Source organism: Herpailurus yagouaroundi, unplaced genomic scaffold, assembly GCF_014898765.1.
Source record: "Herpailurus yagouaroundi ecotype Mexico unplaced genomic scaffold, PumYag 67681, whole genome shotgun sequence".
In the NCBI taxonomy this organism is placed as follows: Eukaryota; Metazoa; Chordata; class Mammalia; order Carnivora; family Felidae; genus Herpailurus; species Herpailurus yagouaroundi.
Window position 1 is genome coordinate 4,590,894 of NW_024420481.1, and position 23,345 is coordinate 4,614,238.

Consider the following 23,345-nt stretch of genomic DNA (forward strand, 5'->3'; position numbering starts at 1 on the left):
ACTCACGGTAATTTAATCTAATTACTAATATTGGGTTTCTACCATGATTTGCCCCAGGTTCTCTGAGGCCCTTGACCTTGTCCCCCACGCAACGAGTTTTAAAATTCAGCGGTGATGGCAACAGAAGGGCTCCTGCACTTTGGCCATCTGAGAAGTATCAGAGTTGCATATAGAGCAAATATACATAAAACCCAAGTGTCACGCTTTGCCTTGTAAGAGAATGTTTGCAGCTATAATCAAGAGATTCAAGGAATGCTTCTCCTTCTGCAGAATTTCCAAAGGTGGGAATAGCACCACCAATACCCCTTTTGGAACCTGGGAAAGGGCAGTCCCCAGAGGGGTTCTCTGCTTTGCAAATAGTGAGACCTTTTACAGTGCAGTTACAAGCAGAGTAAAAGTTCTTTGTGCAAGAAGGGGAGAGCGCCCCGAGGTACAAAGAGCAGATTTAAGGGAAAGAGGATTCCTTCTGCACACATATGCGTGGGGAGCTCAGGCTGACTGTTGGGGGCGTGTGGGAAGGGAGATTTTTAGGGAGCCGCGGGCTTGTGGGTTCCCGCCTCCACCGCAGTCCGCGCCCCACACTCAGGCAACAGTTGGTCGTGCGGGGCCGGCCCGGGCTCTTGGTGGGGAGGGGGAGTCTCGCGATCGTTGAGGGGGGGGGTGGAGGAAGGGGGAGGGTGACGGGGGGGGAGGCCATGACGTAGGGTGGGTGGACGGAAGTGGGGCAGGGTTGAGGGTTATTTAAAGAAGGGGGGGCCGAGCGAAGGGGTTGGAAGCGGAGTGATTCCCCACCCCTGCTCCATCTAGCTCTTTCCAGTGCAGCCACTGCCGCCGCCCAGGAGCTCTCGTCCCCTTCCTCGTTCCCGCTCCAACGCAATGGAGCCGGACACCGCTGCAGTGGCAGCCACCGTGGCAGCTGCTGATGCGACCGCCACAATCGTGGTCATAGAGGACGAGCAGCCGGGGCCATCCACCTCTAAGGAGGAGGGAGCGGCCGCCGCGGCCACAGAAGCCACCGTGGCCACGGAGAAGGGCGAGAAGAAGGAGGTAAATAGGAAGGGGGTGTGTGTGTAGTCAACAAATCCTGAGCCGGGCCCCTCCGAGGGGCCCAAGCCCTGACCTTTCAGCGCCGACAGGTACCGGCGGAGCTCAGCGTGGATGGGGGCCGCGGGCGCGCTGGGAGTGGGGGGCGGCGGAACAGTCTAGCATTCGCTCCCCTCCCCCTTTCCTCCATGCCGCCTGGAGGGCGGGGGCGGGGCTGGGCGCGGGCGCGGCGCGGGGCGGAGGGTGCCCGTTATCCCGGGGCTTGGACGCCCCTCGACAGCCCCCGGCCCCATCCATATTCCCGGAACTGGGGTAACAGGGTGGGGGATGGGGTTGTGCAGGAAAAAGCCTCCGCCTCTCCCTCTCCTCTCGCTCGCTCCCTCTCCCCCCCTTCCCGTCGGCCTCTGCCTGGGAAATCTGGGCCCTTCAATCCCACACCCGCGCGAAAGGGGTTCTGCTGGGGCTTACAATTTTTTAATTTGAATTTCAAGGTGCTGGTGGTTGGGAGGCGGAGGACGATAGGAGAGACTTTTATTTTTTTTGAATGGCCATGTCGGCCTTTTAGGTGGCAGCAAAAAAATCATCCCTTGTTCGTTTGGTCCCCGCCTGCTGAAGCGGGGGTGTCACCCCGAGAAAATGAGCTCTCCGCGTGCTACCCGCTCCCCCGCAATCCAGACCCCAAACTGAGGAACCGTGGACGCTGGCTTACGAAAATTTCCAACGTGTGCACCCTCACCCTCTCCTGCCCCGCCCCCGACGGTATAGTGTTTCACTCCAGGGCCACCCAAATGGTCCCCCAATCCGGCCCCAAGCTTTCCAGGCTTCCGCCTCCCTCTCCTAGTGGGCGCTGCTGGTTCCTGGACACATGCAGGGTTTTTCTTTTTCTTTTTTTCTTTTTCTTTTTCTTTTTCTTTTGTTTTTCTTTAACCCAGCGTCGCTAGGATGAGCTCCTGCTAACATACATAAAGGGACCACTCAGACACCTATTAAAGCCAAATCCTGAAAATATGTATTATCTCCATAAGGCATATTTCATATGGACCAAGACATGCAAATGAAACTATGAAACACGTTCAGAATAAAAAATAAGATGGGGTATAAGGATTGTTGATGTATAATTAAATTGTAGAATGGATCGTTTATGGGTAGATTTTTTTTTTCCGTTTACGAGTAGACATCTCGCAATTAAAACAACGGTAGGTAATTAAAATTATGCTTTAGAGATCTCAAGTGGCTTTGTCTGAATTATTATATGGTACGATGCGACCAAATGAAAAGCTTTTGAAGGCAATTAACACCTTTTGCCGTGAATTAGTAATTTTAAATCCAGCATTTGTTTAAAGTGATATATTTTACTGTTACAAGGTTGACTAAACAGAAAGACAATTGTAGTGGTAAGTGAAAACCGTACAAAACATACACATTTTAACATCTATGTGGTACTTGAATCAGTAACATGGTATTGTAAAGATGGTTCAGATACGAAGTATCAATATAAAATCAAATGCTGGGGAATTCACCAATGAGTCTAGGTGCCTTTTATTCCCTAGACTGTGCAAATGTAAGGGATAAACTCTTTTGTATGGCAGCAAAGATTGTTGAATTTCCAGATTGTGTAAATTTTTTGAGTTGTGAAAAAATTGGGAATCAATAAAAAAAACCTATGTAACAAACACTGAATTGATACATATATTAATGAATTCTATAGCCTCATCAGAAGTTGTCCTAATACTATCTCATTTGTCTGCTCAGCATCGGGAAGTGAAGTGTTGCATGGCAGGAACTTTCTGAATACCTTAAGTTGATTATTTTAGTCACCACATCTTTCATTTTTAATTTTTTTCTGAAAAATCTAAAGAGTACCAAATATCTACTTAAGTTCTTTCATGTGTATCATTTCATTCCTTTAAATAAAGTAATTTGGCACTCCCCCCACTCCATCTAAATAGATTGCTCACTACCTTGACTGCCTAAGTGATGGACTGAAAATGTAGATTAAACTTTCCTTCATGTTCATCAGTTACTGTACTCTGAAAGTGTACAGTATTTGAGATGTAGGAGGCTGTTCCCCCTCAATTAAATAACCACTTCCCGGGCATTTCCACTATTGTGTTGATTTTGTAAAAAAATTTTAACTAGGCTCCATGCCCAACACAGGGCTTGAATTTACAACCCTGAGATTAAGAGTCGCATGCTCTACGGACTGAGTTAGCCAGTGCCCCCAGTATTGTGTTGATTTCCTAAATGACTTTTCACTCGCCTCCTTCAATTGTCAGGTGTTAGCTATCATTTTTTAAAAACTTCATCTACTTTCATCAGAAAGAACATATGATAAAATGACATAGATGTAACAAAACCATACAATCATTTAAAACAACTGTAAAAATACAAAATATAAAAATACAAGTGATGCAGCAGGGAGAGGGAAATAATTATGCCTGAATAGTAAGGAAAAGGGATGTTACTGCAGTGGAACTCCTCTTTTAGTCCTGGGCTTCTGCCATCCCTTCTTGCTGTTGACATTGTGCTTTCTTTCTTCTAAGTGATCTTTCCTGTGTCATTTGCTGTTGCTTTTATTCTCTGTAGTATGGCAAGTCAGATGATGAAACTTGCTAGAATTGTATATCAAGTAAAAGAAAATAGGCTCTGAGTAAGCGCATTTTTGTGATGCATAAAGTAGATGAGATTTGGTTGATTGACTTGTGACATTTAGCTACAGAAACGTATTTTTGTTTACTTTCTGGTTCTTGAGCTTAACTTGGTTTAAGTGACAGTGGATAACCTAACACTGGAAGTTGGAGTTGGTATTTCTGGTAATGAAAACATCAAGAAAAAGGTCATGGTCTCTAAGGGCATCTTGATGACCTTGTCCACATTCTCATGGCATCTAAACTACCAGATGATGAAATCCATAGGAAATTCATTAAAATATCCTTTTATGTTTTCTTGTACAAGAAGTGTATTTTTGAAAACATGCAAAGGAGAAGGTTTAGAAGGTAGGTATTTTAAAATTTGTTGTGGAAGATAGTGCCAATTAAGTAATTACCCACAGCTTTTAATAGCACTGCTTAAGATTAGGAATTTTAATTAGCATATAATTAAATTTTATGGTATTCTACCACAAGGTAGGCAAGAGTATTGAGTAAAGTTTTTTTTTCTAATTAAAGCCTTAATTTTTCTATAAGCGAAGTCTTTGTCCCACACTATTAGATATATACTTGTGTATATGATGTGAAGTAATTTTCACTGTTTTGAAACTTGAAAACTAGACTTCATGCAGCTTTTCAAGGAATGATAAAGGTGTGAATTTTGTTACCCAGTATTCCATTACTTGTTGCTTTGAAAATAAAATCAGATTTATAGTACATGGGACAGTTTGAAAGAGTGGGATTGAGGGGATTTTAGCAGTTTTCTATTCTTGTCCATCCAGGATTACATTCAAAACATCTCACATGGACGATATATATGTATGTGATGCTTAAATCAAGATGGCTATTATTTGGGTTAAGAATAACTGAACAATATCTGATCAGTGCTTCAAAGTAGAACACTGACCAGGGTCAAATTCCATAATCCTAGTTTGAATTGTCTTAAACTAGGAATTTCAGTAAATGTTAGAAGGCATATTCATTAACCATTGGAGCTATGTTTTTTTTATGTTTAACATCACATTCTGTTTTTGATTTATGATCTAAGTTTTCAGGAACTGATTGACAAAAGCCATGATAAAATGGACGTAATTTCTGTAGTTTTCACAAACTGATTTGTGACTTGGGCAAAATCTGTGTTAAAACTGAAATACTCTCAGCTCTGATACTAAACGGTAGATTTGTGTTTTTATTATTTTTCTATTTATTATAGGGAAGGAGGTATATTCTATATACCTAATTATATTTGCAAGTACAAGCTTATCTTTACAAAGGATAGTGTGCATGAAATAACCCCCAGATAATTTCAATATTTTGAAGAAGCTGATTTATGTTAGTTTTCACTAAATCACAACTTTTTAAATATCAAATGTTAACAGTTGATAGCCTTGAGAAACTGCTACAAAATATTTATGTAACAGGGTTTAAAATAGTTTTCTTTCCAGTTGGGAAAAATTAACATAAATCAAAAGTTTAAAACTGTATTGTGTTATTATTTAAATAGAAATTAACATGTATTACATTAAAAAGTTTAAATGTTCTTATTAGAATATGAAAACAATGAAAAAGTGTCTTTTCAGGAACAGAAACCATAGTCTCCTTCTGAAATTTTGGCTCGTTTCTATTACATAAAGATGTGTTTCTGAGAATTAATATTTACTTTCCTTGAATTCCTTGGTTTGTGGATGATAATATTACCATATTCTAGATTTTAAATCTATTCAGTGGTTCTGTACTTTCTTATGCTTGAAATTAAAAAATAGATGAAATGGCTCAATGTTTCACCTTTTGGTGTTTATTTTAATTAATGTTCTTTCTCTAGCTTTTATAATACAGATTTTTTATTGGACCCCAGGTGCACAGAACTGGATTAATCATAAGCCCTGCTTCATGACATGCTCTCATCATTGGTCTATGTGTGGCCCATGTTGATTTATTTATTTAGTATTTAATTACTTTTTACTTTCTTCAAATGACAGTGTCGACCATTTTTAAGATCTTGCTTTGCAATTTGATGGCTTATTTTTTCTTGAAATTCTAGAAAAATGTTTCTTCATTTCAACTCAAACTTGCTGCTAAAGCTTCTAAATCTGAAAAGGAAATGGACCCAGAATATGAAGAGAAAATGGTAAATATATTCCTGGGTTGATCATGAATAATGTAGTTGATTTTTTTGTCATTGAACTGTAGTTGGCACCCAATATTAACATTAGTTTCACTGTACTTGATTTTTATTGAGGAGATGTGAAAGATTAAAATGATACATGTTCATATATAATGAATACAGGATCATAGATTTTAGAATTGGAAAGTAATTTAATAATAAATCCATCATAATTTTGTTGAATAAATGAATCTCGTTTTCAGATGAGAAAATAAGGAGCAGAAAAACTATATGAAATAGTTGGGAACAGAAACCACATGTTTTCACTGTTGTTCAGCACTCTTTATCTCATATTAAGATGCTTTATGCTAGAAATATTGTATCCACTAAGTGACAATATCAGTGGGAATATCAGTATGGCTGAAAGAAATCAGGTCACAGAGCTGGACTGATATTTTTTTTCTCCCTCTGTTCTTGCTTTGATATTTGAATGAATGTTACATATTATGAGACATGTAATACAGTAACACTTTCTCTGGAGGAGAGGACATTTTCCCAGTACGTGAAACTGTTACGTATTTAAACAGTATAATCTTAATTATGCCACCTACTGCTTTGCTGTGTATTTCAAATTATTTAGTTTTTATTTACTAAAATCCATATCTTAGCTTTCATTTTAACTAATCTTTTATGCCCTGGGATCTTTCAAAACCAGTGAACTTGGTTAATTCAAAAGAGAAATTTAACAAGTAGTTGGAACTGAATTTTTTTGTTGAGGGGTAGCTTTTGCAGTAATATTATAAAAATAAGTAGAAATGAAGTATTTTTTTGGTTGTTCATAGTGATTTTGCCATACTCCATGCCTTAATGTTTAAGGTCACATCTAACATAGACAGTTAATGTTTTAACAACTCTAAAAACAACATTCCAGTGAGGATAACATAAAATGGAAAAGTTTTGGCCTCCTTCCAGCTTCTGGTCTGAATGTTTGTCTAATTCTTGTGTTTATGTTAATGAACTCTTGTAAGTTTCTGGTATTATTAATTATGCATCCTTCATTAGCAATCAAATATTCCTTACCCTGTGGTCAGAAAGTGACTGGGAAATAAAAAATCATTTTCATTTTTTCTTCATCTAGAATAATGTGTACATTTTTTGATCTTCTAAGATTTTTTAGTGAAGTTTTATTTCATTAATATGGTACAAGTTACATGACCTTTTACAATTTATTGAGAAATTATAGCACATATCAATTAAATTTTTTTAATGTTTATTTTTGAGACACACACACACACACACACACACATACATACATACATACATACACACGCAGAGTGTGAGCAGGGAGGGGCAGAGAGAGAGGGAGACCCAGAATCCGAAGCAGGCTCCAGGCTCTGAGCTTTCAGCACAGAGCCCGATGCGGGGCTCAAACTCACAGACAGGGAGATCATGACCTGAGCCGAAGTCGGACACTTAACCAACTAAGCCACCCAGGTGCCCCACATATAAATTTTTAATAGTTAATATATGTTAACTATTTTACTTATATGTGTATGTGTATTTTTCCCCCAAATCTTATAAATTCTTAAGAGATCAGTTTATGGTATATGTATATCAAAGCCAATAATTTATATTTCTGCATTTAGGATATATTACATATTATGATGCTTTATTTTGTTAACTAGGAAAAGAAAATTATTATGGTTTGGAAAGAGGATTTGCTTTCTGACCCTGACTCTTTAAGCAGGGTACTTCTTTTTTTTTTAATGTTTGCTTACTTTTGAGAGAGAGAGACAGCATGTGTGTGCACGCTTGTGCGTTGGGGAGGGGCAGAGAGAGATAGAGACACAGAATCCGAAGCAGGCTCCAGGCTCTGAGCTATCAGCACAGAGCCCAATGCGGGGCTTGAACTCACAGAGCCATGAGATCATGACCTGAGAAGTTGGATGCACAACCACTTAACAGACCGATCCACTCAGGTGCCCCAGCAGGATACTTCTTATTGGGGCATTTACTTCTGTTAGATCACTTGGCTTCTATTCAGAGTATCTGAAAATGCCATTTTTCAAATTTAGGTGCTTATTAGCTGTGGGAACTTGAGCAAGTTAGTTACCCTCTCAGTACTTTAGTTTTATCATCTGTAAAATGGACATAATATTAGTGTCTACCTCATAGGTTTATTAAGAGAATTAAATGAGTTAGTATGTTTAAAGTGCTTAGAACATAGTACAAAGTAAGGGCAATGTAAGTGTTTGTTAAATAACTTCGAGCAAATAAAAAAGAAAATCATTACTTTTTCTTTTGTGCATTAGAAAGCAGACCGAGCAAAGAGATTTGAATTTTTATTAAAGCAAACAGAACTTTTTGCACATTTCATTCAACCGTCAGCACAGAAATCTCCAACATCTCCTCTGAACATGAAATTGGGACGTCCTCGAATAAAGAAAGATGACAAGCAGAGCTTAATTTCTGCTGGAGAGTATGTTGGCATCTCTCTCTACTTTCTTCCCTCTTTCCGTCTCTTCCTCCTGTCCCCCCTTCTCCCTCCTTATACTCTCATTCCCTCGTCACTTATTCAGTATAATTCTATGTTCAAAAAATAAGGTTATTGTCAGTGTAAATAAGTTTTGGAGGCAACATGTTTTTCTCACTAGAAATCAGTAAAAATGTAGGCCAGTTCTACCAACTTCTAAGCAAGACCTTAAGTAACTCATTTTCTTTTCATGAAGATACTAGCGATGTATACTGACTTCATTGACACCTTAACATTTGTGTTGAACATAAAGGTATTTCTTTTCATTTCAGCTACCGCCACAGGCGCACGGAACAAGAAGAAGATGAAGAGCTACTCTCAGAGAGTCGGAAAACATCTAATGTGTGTGTTAGATTTGAGGTGTCACCTTCATGTAAGTACCTCATCATGTTTGTGTTTTTTTTTCCCAATTTGATTTTAGAAAAAATTTACTTGATTATATTAATAAAAGTATGAGGCATCTTGATTTCTTTTTTAGATGTGAAAGGAGGACCATTGAGGGATTATCAGATTCGAGGGCTGAACTGGTTGATCTCTTTGTATGAAAATGGAGTCAATGGTATCTTGGCAGATGAAATGGTAAGGAGATGATAGCTAAAAACAGGATCTCAGTTATCAATTTTTTTTTTTTTTGTAAATTTGAAGTGCCTGAGCTATATTGCACCCCTGAGGTCTGGAGGCTAATTGCTTTATTTAGTTATAATGTAAAAGGCATTTGTAAAGTCTAGGATTGTTTACACTTTCACAGGCTACATAATTCTTAGTGTGATTTCCTCAAATGGTTTTAAAAAACCTCCTTGTACTTTTGTTTTTATTTATACTTTGGCTTCCAGGAAGCTCAGAGCCAAAATGAATGCCAAAATGGAGCACCTGTGTAATGTAATGGTTGGCCCATTGTGTCTTTTGTGTCTTTTCCTATTCAATACCTTCTAATCTTTCCCTGGCCCTTCTTTATATCTATTTTACCATTAATTTACGTTCCATGTTTTCACTGTAGGCCACCTGAAACATGTTTTCTTTGTAGGCTACCTGAAATCCTTTTGGTAATGAGGTGGGGTATATAAACCAAACACTAAATGAGTGAATGAATAGACCAGACAATAAATGATGAAAGCATGAATGAATAAATGTAAATGCCTCAATGTGTGAGCAGTGAGAAAGTGAATAGATGGAAAAAAAAAGTAAAGAGCAATGTTGAGTTCTGACCTAGCAGAATACCAGGTAGGGCCTGGGAAGTAAGCTAAGGAGTGATGGACATATAAATAAAATGACCAAAGAGAAAAAGTAAGTCCATTGAAGATGCTAATTCAGCAGATTGGGGGAGTATATGAAGACTTAGATTGGTATTTTAAGACAATATAAATTAAATGTGATTTAAGAGAGGACTGGGGGGAGTTCTAGATCTATATGACCCAGTGATATTCCTATTTATGAAACTCTGGAGCCATTATTGCAATCACTCTTCTCCAGAAGAGCCATATGACTGTTTATGCTCTATAACATGTAGTGTAGTAATGATCCCATAGATGCTAAGCAACTGTTAGGTGTGTGGCAGGAAGTCCTTTAAAATCAAGGGTCTGTAGCTCCTTATATTTAGTATTCTGGGTTGGAGACTACAATTAGCTCAGGAGGGGAGGAGCTTGGTTAATTGGATAGCAGAAAGACCAGGATTATTTGCCCCAAGCTCTTCTTGACTGCAGCCTTTAAACATGAAGGATCTGAAGATCCTTCATATTGAATTTATGCTGACACCAGGTACTTTTTATTAAGGGAAAGATACTTTAAGGAGTATAGAAAATTTGGGAAAAAAACAAGAAAAAAATTGAAAGTAAATTATAATTATGCTACCCAGAAATAACCACAGTTGACATTTTGGCATCTTTTGTTTTACCATTTTAATTCTGGATGTATTTATTTTATATAGTTGAGATCATATTGTACATATAATTTGGTATTCTGATTTCTTCACATTCATACATATTTTCTGTATAATTCAAATATTTGTAAAAATAATTGTTAATTACTGTATAATAATCCTGGAGAGTTACCATAATTCTGTTAATATCCTCCCTTATTGCTGGTCATTTGGACTGATGTATATAGTATATATTGGTTGATACACGTGTATATGGTACATAATAATGCTGTTGTGAGAACCCTTGTAATTTACTTTTTCTGTACCTTTCAAATTATTTCCATAGGATTCCTAAAAATGGAATTGCTTGATTAAGGAATTTTAAGTATTTTAAGGTTTTGATGCATCTCATTAAGTGAAATATTAGGATAAACCCTATAAAAATAGTTTTGAGCCTAGGTTTATAAAAGAAAATATATACCTTGCATAGAGATAAAGCCAGAAACTGTTTTAAAAGGCCACACAGCATAGGACATCATTCCCTTCCTCATGGGTTAGGTGGTGGGTTCATGGTGTTCAGTATGTTTTTTATTTTTACTTATTTATTTTTAAATGTTTACTTATTTATTTTGAGAGAGCGAGAGAGAGTGCATACACATGGGAGAGGCAGAGAGAGAAAGGGAGAGAGAGAATCCTAAGCAGGCTCCATGCTCTGCACAGAGCTGGATGCCGGTCTTGATCCCCTTAACATGAGATCACTACCTAAGCTGATATCAAGAGCTGGATGCTCAGCTAACTGAACCACCCAGGCCCCCCTGTTCAGTATGTTGTTTTTTAAAAAGTCTACTGGACTAGGTGATCTCTAAGGCCTTTTCTGGCTGCAGAGTTCTTTCATGTTTTGTTCTTTTATGGTTCCATAGGTCTTCAAAGGTGTGAGATGCAAGTACAGAGCTACAAGCCCCTTGAGATGCATAGTCTGAATATTTCATGCCTGGGCTGTAATAATGTTGGGGACAATGGGAAAGACTGGTATCGAAGCAGGCTGGTATTTGAGTGTGAAACACATATACACAAAATTCCCTAATTTTGCCACTAGGAAAAATTATGAAGTATGCTACTTGCTCCTTTAAGAGGAGCAACAAAGCAACTTTCTGCCTGCAAGTTCCTGGTTTCTTTTTGTGCACACAGTAAGTACGAATTGGTATGGTTATTCACTTAAAAAAAACAAAGGTCTTTAAAATTTTTCCCCACGTGAGATAGTTGGCAAATGTCTTTGTTATTACTAACAAAATGTTTCATTAAATAAACATTTATGGATTTTTTTTCTTTGTAACGATAATGCAGGGTCTTGGTAAGACTTTACAAACGATTGCTTTGCTTGGTTACCTGAAACATTACCGAAACATTCCAGGACCTCACATGGTTTTAGTTCCAAAGTCTACTCTATACAACTGGATGAATGAATTTAAACGATGGGTCCCATCTCTCCGTGTTATTTGTTTCGTCGGAGACAAGGATGCAAGAGTAAGTGAGAAACTGATTTAAAGAGGCAATCAAGAATAACATCATTTCTGGGGTTAAGTTTTATACAAATACCATAAAAGACATTTAAGTTGACTACTACTAGTAAATAACACATTGTGCTTACTCTATGTTAGGCTCTGTTGTAAATGCCTTTAATATATTAATTAATCCAACACTCCTGTGAAGTAGATGTGTTACCTATTAATAACACGCAATCACTTTTATTATGCTTATCTGCATTTACTTTTTTTTCTAAATTTTTTTTTTAAGTTTATTTTTATTTTTGAGACAGAGAGAGACAGAGCATGAACGGGGGAGGGTCAGAGAGAGAGGGAGACACAGAATCGGAAGCAGGCTCCAGGCTCTGAGCCATCAGCCCAGAGCCCGACGCGGGGCTCGAACTCACGGACCGCGAGATCGTGACCTGAGCCGAAGTCGGACGCTCAACCGACTGAGCCACCCAGGCGCCCCTGCATTTACTTTTAACTGGCACATTAACGTCAGCTTTTTTGAGTTGCATTTTAAATCACTTTTTATTAAAAGAAATCATCATTGACAGTATATCTTATCAGTGACTCATCAGTTGTATTATTTTGACACCAAAAATATATACGTTTGTATGACTTAATTTTTTATGTTTAAATTTTTAATTTTTTAACTTTGATTTGGTATACATGCACACACTTGTGCATAGATGCACACATGAATGGGCCTTTTCTATTCATACAGAGAGCCTGTGTTTTGTATTTCTGCAAAGGCACAGCTTTCAGTTTTGCTCTGAATACAAAAATACATACCTGCATACATTCTTAGGTTTTGGAAATGCTGGGCTCTTGCTTAAATTAGCCATTTGTCAATTTAGTAGGCTACAATGATTTTAGGACTGTAGAATTAATCTAAAAGAAATAAATTATGCAAAAATATAAAAATGAATAATCAGCTTAGAAAGCATATTATTAAACTTTGCCTTTATTTCGCTTCCAGAGGACATAGTGTAGAGAAAAGATTTATTCTATTTTTCATATTTAGATAGGTTATCAAAAGATATCCTCAAAAGAATGGTAGCATAATGAATTATGTAATTTTATTCTTACCATTTTGCTTGCAGAAAAATTACTTAAATTTATTTAAATTCAGCTTATAAATAATTTAAGTATTGAAATACTGAGGTCATAAATTTAGAATTACAAGCTTGATTCTTCCTTATGCTTAATATTTCCCAGTGGCAAATTAGTCACTTAGAACCCTTTTCTGATCACTGCTGTTACTTAATGTAATATCATTCCTTAAAAAACTTTGTATTTCTGAAGTATTGATTTTTGTTTGAAAGTATTTCTCTAAGATCATAAAGAAAAAGAAATATGTGCACTTGTGTTTTCATATGTCTCAATAAAACTGTGTCAGTGGTTTTCCCCTATATTATATGGAATCCAAGGATTTCATGAAATATTTCAGGGAGTTTTTTTTTTTTTCTCTCTGGGAGTTTTAAAGGAAGAATGCTTGTATTTAATTTGTGACTGCCCTATCTCTACCCCATGAGTGGCTGAGATTTTACTAGTGGCTTCAAAAATTTTTTAATCTTGAAAACCAGTCTTCAAAGTCAGTGCTTTTCATATTGCCAGTCATTAATATTGCAAATTCGTGTTGGTGTGGACAACAATAAAAAAAATGAGAATAGAATAGAAAATAGAGTGTTTCGCACATGGTAGGGATATGTATTGCTCATTTTTTAAGGATTGCAACCTGGGTGCCTGGGTAGCTCACTCGGTTACTCATCTGATTCTTGATTTTGGCTCAGGTCATGCATGATCTCCCAGTTTGTGAGTTCGAGCCCTGCATCAGGCTCTGCACTGACGCCGAGGGGCCTACTTGGGATTCTCTCTCTCCCCCCTCTCTATCCCTACCCCACTTGCTCTCTCTCTCAAAATAAATAAATAAACTTAAAAACATTTTTAAAAAAGGATTGCAACCTAAAATATTATTTTATTGTGGGCCATGGGCAAAGAGTTTGTGGAATGGTAATTATTAATTACATAAATAATGTACTATATTCAGCACTTACAGATTGGTGTTAGAGTGTATAGAGAAAATCCAGATAATTATTAAAAAATTTTTTTTAACATCTATTTTTGAGTCAGAGAGAGACAGAGCACAAGTTGGGGAAGGGCAGAGAGAGAGGGAGACACAGAATCCGGAGCAGGCTCCAGGCTCTGAGCTGTCAGCACAGAGCCTGATGCAGGGCTTGAACCCACGAACCGTGAGATCATGACCTGAGTCGAAGTCAGATGCTCAACTGACTGAGCCACCTAGGCACCACCCAGATAATTATTTATAGACAAATTTGAATCTTGGTACCACATGGGATAGATACAATGTGTTTTTATAATTTCCTGGCCTTCTGTAAACATTTTATGAGGTCAGTGTTTTACTAATAAAAAATTTGATGTAGGTTACCACAGGTATTTGATTGAGTTGGGAAATTCTTAGTAATACTCCTGACCCAGTTTGACGCTAATGTAGTCCTGCAGTATATAGAGGTGTGAATCCCAAAAATGGTTTTTTAGTTGTTTTCTATTTTTTAAGTAGGCTTCACGCCCAATGTGGGGCTTGAACTCATGAGCCTGAGATCAAGAGTTGCATATTCTACCAGCAGAGCCAGCCAGGCACCCCACCAAACATGGTTTTTCCTTCCTTTTCCACTCCAGAGACATCAAAGATCTTGGACCTGGAAACAGGAGATCTGGTTTTAGTTCTGGCTTTGCTATTGACCGTGTGTGACATTGAGTGACAATTGAAGGGCCTTCATTTTGTCACCTATAAAAGAGCTTTTGGATTATGTGATGTTCAGTGTTCTGTTACACAAATTTCAAGGCAGAGCTAATATAAATTAAAAATATATGCGTGTTCCGTGAAACTGTAGGAGTTTCAAAGTTGAGTGTTTCAAAAAAATCAAACAAAGATAAGGTGTTTGCAAGACCAAATGGAGTCTGGCATCCTGGTTCTCTTTATTTTGCCTCCAATTCTGTAATGTCTTAATTAACTTTTTAAATATGACCACTTCCCAGAGTGCAACTGGGATCTCTACAAAGGCCTTTTTTCTGTCCTCTACTTCAGTCCAGACAATCCTTTTAGATATCAGGGCACTCGGTAAATATTTGTTGAATGAGTCCACAGTGTGTTTGGTGCATAACTGTGAGTTTATGAAATAATGAGTTTGCAGTGAACAGTTAATTTTGTTTATGCACTGTAATTTCATATTTACAGTACTAATCAGAACCTTCTCAATATAGATTTGGCTGCTCCCTGTTAACTTCTATGGTTTTATTTTGACCCATACATAACATCTGAAATTCAGTTCATACAAGTTAAAAATGCTCTCAGTCAACTTGCCTACTATGTTGGCCACTGCCTATGAAGATTTAGAAGATTTAAAAATAGTTTTAAATAGTCTCACTGTCTTAAATAGCCCTCTGTACTAGATAGAGCAAGTCCTCTTTATAAGATCATATTTGTAGTCTTACAACAATATCAGGGAATTCACAAAAGCATTAATGGGCTTTCATGACCCCTTAACAAAATATATGACTCATTCCTGTTAGAAATGGAAGGAACATAAAAGAGATCAAAAGGTGGAAATCATTCATGTATATTGAGTTCTTTTCATTTGTTGAAACTGTGTTGGTAATAGTTGGTAGTGCTTTGACCTTAGTAAGAACATGCTTTTCAGAAAGCAGTTTACTTTGCTCCTGTCTTTTTGGACCATTTGTTGTATGAAGAGAGCCTAATATCTGTCATCTGGTGATAAGAACTTTTCCAGTTCATTGAATATGTTGTACTCGGTTAAGGGAAGCCTTTGCTTCTCTTTTGTTGATATTAGTATGCCACCCAGATAATGTGTCTTTGGGATTTGGTTTTCCTGTCTTTAAAATGGATGACACCAAATGGTTTTCCTATCTTTAAGATGGATGAGACCAAATGATTCTGAGGGCTCTTAGAATTATTAGTATTTTCTTGATGCTTTAATTCTGTGATCATCATGTCAGTGTATTTTAATATAAAGAACTTTATTTTGCATTAGGCTGCTTTTATTCGTGATGAAATGATGCCAGGAGAATGGGATGTTTGTGTTACTTCTTATGAGATGGTAATTAAAGAAAAATCTGTATTTAAAAAGTTTCATTGGCGATACCTAGTCATTGATGAGGCTCACAGAATAAAGAATGAAAAATCTAAGGTAAGCCAGTTTTCAATATCATTGTTAAACTTTTCTTTTAACTAACCATGTCCGTTTATTACTTCTGTGTATTCAAAAGAAAAAAATGTGATGGAAGATTCTGATTTTATTCACAGAATATGAATGAAAATCCATTTTAAAAATGATTTGAAGTTTAAATTATTGAATATGAGACAAATGAAAATTGAACAGTTTTTAATGTAAAGAAAATAAGGTGTTCATTTTCTATACCTGTTGCAGTCTAACTCTGTTATGCTACAGTATTTTAATATTTTGGTAATATTTGTGTACCAGAGGCATTTGCATTGATTTTTATTGAGGAGCCTTCTACCTTATGTGTATTCATAAGGATTAGAAAAAATAATTTCCTGGAATTACCTGATTTGTGTGAGTTACAGCATGGTGTAAATTTTGAAAAATACCACTATTTCTTGCTATTCAACTCCATCAACAATAGGAAAAGCATCGATTATTATGATTACTGGGCTACTTTGGGAGAAACAGGGACAGAACTGGAGCAAAACCACCAGGCAGATCATACTAACTTCAAATTGAGACTAATACCTTATAAAAGGATGCATGTTAGAGAATAATTGTTTAAGAGCATTATAAAAATATGCATTTGTATTGATAAGATTACTGTTCTTTTATGCTTTGTGCTTTAATTTTTATAGTCTTATATTTAGAAAGTTAAGATATCAGGGAAAATGGGCTCAACTCTGGTGCTTAGAAATTGTCACCAGGCCTTTGAGGCACCTGGGTGGCTCAGTTGGTTGAGCATCTGACTCTTGATCTCAGCTCAGATCTTGATCTCAGAGTTTTGAGTTCAAGCCCTGCATTGGGTTCTGCACTGGGTGCGAAGCCTACTTAAAAAAAAAATTGTCACCAGGCCAAGTTAGAACTTGGCTAGGTATGTGGATGAACATGATTGGCAGGGAGAAAGATGTTATTGTGTTAAGTGACTAGCCTGGATTCCATGGAGTTCTGACTGTTTCTGTGGACCCAAAATAGACCAAATAAGTTTTTTAAAGTGAGGGAGGGGTGTCAGGTAGGACTATGATTTGCGTTCTTATAAGTGTAAAAATGCCTAGAATATTTTGTTCAGTTGTGACTCACTGTGGCAGTGTCACCTGAACTAGGATATTTTTCTATAGAAAGATAATTTTCAAGATTTATTAAAAAAATGCATTGGTTGGATAAAGAACTCCGGATGTTGAGCATTCTTACAAATGAAATAATGTTAACAGAACTATTGTTTTTTTCTAGCTTTCAGAGATTGTTCGTGAGTTCAAGTCAACTAACCGCTTGCTCCTAACTGGAACACCTTTGCAGAATAACCTGCATGAACTCTGGGCATTACTCAACTTTTTATTGCCTGATGTCTTTAATTCTGCAGATGTAAGTTTAAGTCCTATATTTTAAGTACAGTCTTCTTATGTTCACAGATCTCTTTTCCAATCATAGAATATAGATAAAATTTATAGTTCTTTTTTCACTTGTAACTGTTTATCTGTGTGTTTTGGTGTTCTCAGAAAAAAAGCTCTTAAGCACAAATTTTTCAAATGGGGATATTTAGAGAAATGATTTTCTTTTCTTTGAGATTATTCTGCCTTTTAAACTTTGCCTATATCTCCTTGTTACCACAACTTAAGATATGAGATAGGCTGAGTTCATAACAGCAAGCTCAAAATTTTCTTTGAAAGGGCTTTCTACATACTAGGTTGGCAGGTGGAGTCTTTAAAATGATCTTTGATTATTGTAGTCGTTAATATTTGTGAGTACTGAAGAGCTCATAATGTGTGATTCGAAAAACAAGATATTTTGTAAATGTATGATTTACATTGTTTTTATCATTAACACAAGGTTATGCTAGTGCAGCAAACCGAATTGAACGATTTAAGGACTTTTGGAGCTTTCCTCATTACTGCTATTAATTGATAATAAAAAGTACCAAGTTCAGCTATCCATTGGTTTGTATACCTTATCTTGCTTTTGTTCATTTTTATTGTTTGTGTAAAAGTTTCATTATCATTATGTGCCTTCAATTTTATATTCTCACTCCTACTCTAACTCTTTAACTGGATATAATACTACTATGGTGTGGGGAAGCCTCATAAAAGTCTTATAAGGAAACCCTGCTGGCGGAGTTCCTGTATCATGAAATTCAAATTTTCTTAACTCCTCCAGTATTTTAGCTATTTTCATAAGTAAATAATATTGACCATCATGGTTAATATATTTTTGAAAGTGCTTTTAAAATGAATTACTGCTGTATCACTGTATAAGAATTTATAGAATATTGAGTTTATTAAAACAAACAAACAAACACCTGTGTGCTTACTGCAGAATTTCCACCCCTCCACAGGACTTTGATTCTTGGTTTGACACTAAAAACTGTCTTGGTGATCAAAAACTTGTGGAAAGACTTCACGCAGTAAGTAATAGACAAGAAAATTTAGTAATTGAATGTATATAGCCCAGCTAGAAAACAAACGGACGTAGAATCTGTTTGAACTTTTGGGTTTACCTCTTGGCTCAGTCTCACTGCTTCTCCCAACCTTTCTGACAGCCTCTTTGGGAAATGAACTCCACTATATTCTCAGCCTGTCTCAAGATGGCATCAGTATTTTTCTAGTTCCCCAATGCCACTTCTTGTTAAAATTAAAAAAAAAAAATTTAACATTTATTCATTTTTGAAAGAGCATGAGTGTGGGAGGGGCATGAGAGAGAGGGAGACAGAATTCGAAGCAGGTTCCAGGCTCTGGGCTGTCAGCCCAGAGCCCGACGCGGGGCTCGAACTCACAGATCGTGAGATCATGACCTGAGCCGAAGTTGGATGCTTAACCGACTGAGCCACTCAGGCGCCCCCTGCTTTTTTTTTAATTAAAAAAAATTTTAATGTTTGTTCATTTTTTGAGAGCGACACAGAGCACAAGTGGGGGAGGGGCAGAGAGTAAGGGAAATAATACAAAGCAGGCTCCAGGCTCTGAGCTGTCAGCACAGAGCCCAGCACGGGGCTCAAACTCACAAGCTGTGAGATCATGACCTAAGCTAAAGTCAGATGCCTAACAGACTGGGCCACCCAGATGCCCCCCCACCCATGCCACTTCTAAGCCACTGCTTTTCCACCATCATGTATAAAACTCTTCCTTTAAAGCTTAAGTTATGTTGCAGGTCCAACCTCTACCCATTCTCTTCTCTGTCATCTATTCATCCAGGTGACTCCCTCACATTTGTTAAAAACCAGTTTTCTGGGGCACCTGGGTAGCTCACTCGGTTAAGCGTCTGAGTCTTGATTTCAGCTCAGGTCATGATCTCACGATTCGTGCGTTTGAGCCCTCATCAGGCTCTGCACTGGCAGAGCTCTCTCCCTCTCTCTCTGCCCCTCCTTTGCTCACTCTCATTGTCTCTCTAAAATAAATAAATAAACTTAAGAAAAGACAACACTTTTCCATTCTTTGATAACAACTTCTTATGTCCTTTTAACTCCTTCATTCCTGTTACTCCTGTACTTTGTTACCATACAGAGACCTCTAGTCCTTGGACCCCTGTTTTTCTCCCCATCCATTACCTCTTTTCTGTTGTTACTTTTTTCTTAAAAGTTTTTTAAAATGTTTATTTTGAAGTGAGAGGAGGTGCAGAGAGAGGGGGACAGAGGATCTGAAATGGGCTCTGAGCTGACAGCAAAGAGCCCAGTATGGGGCCTGAACCCACGAACTGCGAGATCATGACCTGAGCCAAAGTCAGACGCTTAACTGACTGAACCACCCAGGCACCCCAAAACCTTTATTTAAAAAAAGAAAAAAGTGAGGCACCTGGGTGGCTCAGTTAAGTGTTCGACTTCGGTTTAGGTCATGATCTCGTGGTTCGTGGATTCGAGCTCTGCATCGGGCTCTGTGCTGATGCTGTGGTGTCTGCTTGAGATTCTGTGTCTCCTACTCTCTGACCCTCCCCTGCTTGTGCTGTCTGTCTCTCAAAAGTAAGTAAATTAATTAAAAAAATAAAAAAATTTAAAAAAGATTTTATTTTTAAGTAATCTCTGTACCCAGCATGGGGCTCGAACTCACAACCTCAAGATCAAGAGTTGCATGCTCCACTGACTGAGCCAACCAGGCGCCCCTATGGTTACTTTTTTCTGTATCAGTGAACTGAGCCCATTTTCAATCTCTTGAATCACCCTTTTGCCAATACTCCCAAACTCTTTTTCTCTCTTGTCCATCTGTCATTTCTGCCCTGGAAACCCTAAACTAGAATACTATAACTGTCTCTGTCTTCTGGGTTTGAATTCTGCTTCTACCATTTACTAGAAGAGTGACTTGCTCTATACTGGGGGCTTCTCAACACTGATAAAGAAGGTTATACAACTGTATACGTTGGAACAACTCCAGATTTCATGTTCTGTAACATAAGCTGGGATTTGATGATGTCAGCAATCCTTCAACATGGCTGCCTATAACATTCTTTCCAATTTCCTATAACAACTATTTCAGACCTTCCCCAATCTCTCCAAGACTTCTATCATGGATACTCCCTGCCCTTTTCCTTTCTCAGCAGAGAAAATAGAAGTTATTAGGTAGGAACTCCTTCAAGGATATCCATCTTCCAAGGATATCTGCCTCTGTGTTTACCTTCTTCCTGAGTGGAAGAGGTGTTTTCTCTGGTCAGTGGCTAAGTCTTTCAGCATGAACCTTGGATCTCATTCATCTCTTCCTGTTTCCTTATGGACCTTTCCCCATTATTTATCATTCTTATTGACTGAATTTTCTGGCTCTCACTTTATATTGGCTCTTTTTTCTAACATGTAAACATGCTGAAGTATTTTAAAATCCAAACTCATACCCATACCCACCCACCCTCACAAATATACAAAATAGTACTCTCAACATTGTGTGTCTCTAGCTGAGATTCTGGTTTCTTCCCTTGATATCTCAGCTTCTTGAAAAATTAGTTTATATTCTCCATGTCTACTACCTGATCTCCTGTTTACTCTTGAAACCGCTGACCACTGGCTTCTATCCATTCCACACAACTGAAACTTACCTTGCAAGGTCTTCAGTCATTTTCCAGTTGCTGAATTCAGGGTATACCTTTTGCTCAGTATTTTGTCTTTTCTGTACTGCTTAGCACTGCTAACCACTCCTGCATGAAACCATTTCCTACTTGGTTTCTGGGATACAGAGTGGATTTTCTCTTACCTTTTTGGCCATTCCTATCAGGCTCCTTTATGGGCTTTTCTTTCTCAGTCTGTCCCTGAAAGTTTCATGTTTTGTAGGGCTTTGTCTTTGACTTTCTTTTTCATATGTGCTCTTTCTGGGCATCCACTCCTGTGGTTTTAGTAACTACCTATCTATTTATAACTACCAAGTTTCTCTCTCCATATTTCTTGCTGAGTTCCTACATATCCCACTGCCTTCTGAGTCTTTCTGACTAAATGTCTCACAGACAGTTTAAACTCTTAAGAACCTCTCTTAGACAAATGTAAGTGGCCCAAACCAGTAACCAGAAGTTGTCTTTTACTCTCCTTTTCTTTACCTCCCATAGATCTCTAATAATAATATCTGCTGTTTACTAACATCTACAGTTATTAAGGTCTACACAAGTACTACCACAAATTTTCTCAGCAGCTTTGGAAATAGGTATCATTATCCTAATTTTAAAATGCTTGTCATATACATATATCATAATTTTTTGATGAATGGATGAATAAATAGTCTCAGAAAAGTTAAGGAACTTGTCTAGGCTCACAACAGCTAATCAGGGACTGAGCTGATGGTAGAATCAGCTTGATGTCGGTTTGAATTCGGCTTCTACCACTTACTGACAAAATGACTTTGGTTAAGTTAATAAAAATTGAAATAATCACATTCCCATTAAGGATGTATTGTAAGGATTTATTACTCAGTCTTGTAAAGTTTATGGTGCAGTTTCTGGCACATTGCAGGTACTCTATAGACGGTAGTGCTATTATGTTCTTGTGATAGAATCTGTCTTGCAGGTATACACTGATTATTTCACCTTTTTTTCTCTATTTATCTGTATCTTACATTGAACCATTTTCTCTTCATGTATATATTTAGCTATTTTGAAGAGGCCTACATCTTTATCTTACTTTTAGTGACACTCTGATCCATACTCTGACTTCAGATTTCCTCTAAGATTTAAAAATCTTGCTGTTTCAGTTAGCATAATACCTTCTAGGTCCATTCATGTTGTCACAAATGTCAAGATTTCATCCTTTTTTTTATGGCTGAGTAACATTCCATCATGTGTGTATGTACACACACATATATGCACATATATACAATATCTTTATCTGTTCATCTATCGATGGACATCTGGGTGTTGCTTCTGTATCTTGGTTGTTGTAAATAATGTTGCAATAACTATAGGAGTGCATATATATTTTAAAATTAGTGTTTTCATTTTCTGTGGGTAAATACCCAGTAGTGGAATTATTGGATCATATGGTATTTCTATTTTTATTTTTTTGAGGAACCTCCATACTGTTTTCCACAGTGGCTACACCAATTTATATTCCCACCAATAGTGTATGAAGTTCCTTTTTCTCCACATTCTTGCCAGCACTTGATATTTCTTGTATTTTTGATATGAGCCATTCTGACAGGTGTAAAGTGATATCTCATTGCAGTTTTGGTTTGCATTTCCCTGATGATTAGTGATGTTGAGCATCTTTCATGTGTCTGTTAGCCATCTGTATGTCTTTTTCGGAAAAATGTATATTCCTTACCATCAAAATTATTCCTATACCAAATGAAAAAACAAATCTTGTATGACAACAGCTTTAAAAAAAAAAAAAGATTCTTTTGGGGCACCTGAGTGGCTTAGTCAATTAAGCATCTGACTTATTTTTAATTAAAAAGTTTTTTTTAGAAAATTTATTCACTTTTGAGAGACGGAAAGAGACAGAGTGTGAGCAGGGGAGGGGCAGATAGAGAGGGAGACACAGAATCTGAGGCAGGCTCCACGCTCTGAGCTGTCAGTGCAGAGCCCAACGAAGGGCTTGAACCGATGGACCATAAGATCATGACCTGAGCCAAAGTTGGACACTTAATCGACTGAGCCACCCAGGCGCCCCAGTTAAACATCTGACTCTGGACCTCAGCTCAGGTCATAATCTCTTGGTATGTGAGACTGAGCCCCATGTCAGACTCTGCGCTAACAGCACAGAGCCTGCTTGGGATTCTCTCTCTCTCTCTCTCTCTCTCTCTCTCTCTCTGCCCCTCCCCCACACTCACAGTTTCTGTCTCTCTCAAAATAAATAAATAAACTTTAAAAAGAGATTCTTTTATGACTATTCAGTAGTCAGTAATCTTGTTGTCTTTTTAATGTATTTTGTGCCATCAAATTAAGAATATCTAATTTAGGTTCCCTATTCCAATTTT

General features: G+C 37.6%; 1 protein-coding gene across 6 annotated transcripts in view; it reads left to right on the top strand.

Moving 5' to 3' along the window:
- The first annotated feature begins 764 nt into the window (after nucleotides 1–764).
- SMARCA1 (SNF2 related chromatin remodeling ATPase 1) overlaps nucleotides 765–23,345 on the top strand; it is a 71,951-nt gene continuing 49,370 nt past the window's right edge. For all 6 annotated transcript variants that reach the window (XM_040468135.1, XM_040468136.1, XM_040468137.1 and 3 more), the window contains exons 1-9: nucleotides 765–1,047; nucleotides 5,734–5,820; nucleotides 8,109–8,275; nucleotides 8,602–8,702; nucleotides 8,808–8,908; nucleotides 11,529–11,708; nucleotides 15,787–15,942; nucleotides 17,209–17,340; nucleotides 18,308–18,376. In XM_040468135.1, coding sequence (XP_040324069.1) covers nucleotides 877–1,047; nucleotides 5,734–5,820; nucleotides 8,109–8,275; nucleotides 8,602–8,702; nucleotides 8,808–8,908; nucleotides 11,529–11,708; nucleotides 15,787–15,942; nucleotides 17,209–17,340; nucleotides 18,308–18,376 — 1,164 coding nt within the window. In that variant the 5' untranslated portion in view covers nucleotides 765–876. The remainder of the gene's footprint in view (nucleotides 1,048–5,733; nucleotides 5,821–8,108; nucleotides 8,276–8,601; nucleotides 8,703–8,807; nucleotides 8,909–11,528; nucleotides 11,709–15,786; nucleotides 15,943–17,208; nucleotides 17,341–18,307; nucleotides 18,377–23,345) is intronic.